General features: G+C 44.4%; 1 protein-coding gene across 1 annotated transcript in view; it reads right to left on the reverse strand.

The window, feature by feature from the left end:
• Positions 1 to 1,347, reverse strand: part of Hdhd5 (haloacid dehalogenase like hydrolase domain containing 5) — a 21,100-nt gene that overhangs the window by 6,667 nt on the left and 13,086 nt on the right. The window contains exon 3 of the mRNA XM_029478252.1: positions 1,234 to 1,283. Within this exon, the coding sequence (XP_029334112.1) occupies positions 1,234 to 1,283 (50 nt within the window). The remainder of the gene's footprint in view (positions 1 to 1,233; positions 1,284 to 1,347) is intronic.

The raw sequence follows: 1,347 nt of genomic DNA on the forward strand, positions 1-1,347 counted from the left end.
CAAAGGCAAAAACTGTCCTACCCTAGTGGTACCTGAGGTCCCACCCCAATACTTACACAGAACTGTCGGAGCACTCCATCTTATAGCTAACCACCAAGTACTCTAATTGCTTATTTATTTATTTTATGTGTATGAGTGTTTTGCCAGCATGTATGCATGTGCATAGCTGATACAAGCTTGTGGATGCCTAAAGAAGGCACTTGATATATCAGGAATTGAATTTACAGATGGTTGTGAGCTACCATGTGGATGNTGGGACTCAAATCTAGGTCTGTAAGAGTATCAACTGTTNTTAACTGCTAAGCCATCTCTCCAGCCATCCAAAGTATTTTTGTACAGTTTTAACAATTTTAAGTGATCATACAATCAACCAAGAAACTACTAATATTTCTTAAAAATTTACCACAAATTAGCTGGGCAGTGGTGGCACACAACTTTAATCTAGCACTCAGGAGGCAGAGGCAAGCAGATCTGTGAGTTCAAGGCCAGCCTAGTTTACAGAGCAAGTTCTAGGATAGCCAGGGCTACACGGAGAAATCCTGTCTCCAAAACCAACCAACCAAAACCAAAAAAATTACCAAGAATAGTTCTCCACTTTAGAAATCCCTTCACCAGTGGCNATTCTGCCCACATACCTGTATTAGAGCTACAAACAGCCTTGCCTGCTGCTGGGACATTCCTGGTCACTTTGTTCAGAACAATCATTTTACTTCTCAGATAATTATAATAATAATGTCTCGCCAAGACATTTTCCTTTCACCCCCTGGTTCGGTGAGGGCACAATACTGTACTACTTTGTTTGGTTTTGAGATAAGAGTCACTGTGACGCCCAGATAGCCTTGAACTCAAATGTTTTCACCTCAGCCCTACAAGTGGGAAGCTNCAGATATGCAGCACTACGACTGCCNCTGACTGCTTTCTGATGTGAGTGATGGGGAAGTTACTTTACTTCAGGATGGCAACAAGAAGTTACAATGCCTTTNTTGTCCAAGGGAGACCTAAGTGACACTATGCGAGACTGTCCATACTATGACCTCTTGAGAGTTACTGTGCTTACAATTCTTCAAGTAAGTTAAGCACTGTTGAGAAGGGGCAACCTCACTACATGTCTCAGAGGACCGAGTGGACAGCCGGGGTGATACCTCAGGTGACCCAGGTCTTGATGTGCACTGCTAGGCACCATCTGCTTAAGAGTCTGAAAGGAGAACGGGAAGACAAAGACCCCACACCTACCCAGGCACAGGGCCTTTACCTTCGATGGCAGGGAAGTCACTCCTCAGGCGCTGCCAAAAGACAAACAAGAGGCCTATCAATGCTAAGCACGTTCCACTCCCGGAGCATCGAGTC

Source organism: Mus caroli, chromosome 6 (genome assembly GCF_900094665.2).
Source record: "Mus caroli chromosome 6, CAROLI_EIJ_v1.1, whole genome shotgun sequence".
Lineage (NCBI taxonomy): Eukaryota > Metazoa > Chordata > Mammalia > Rodentia > Muridae > Mus > Mus caroli.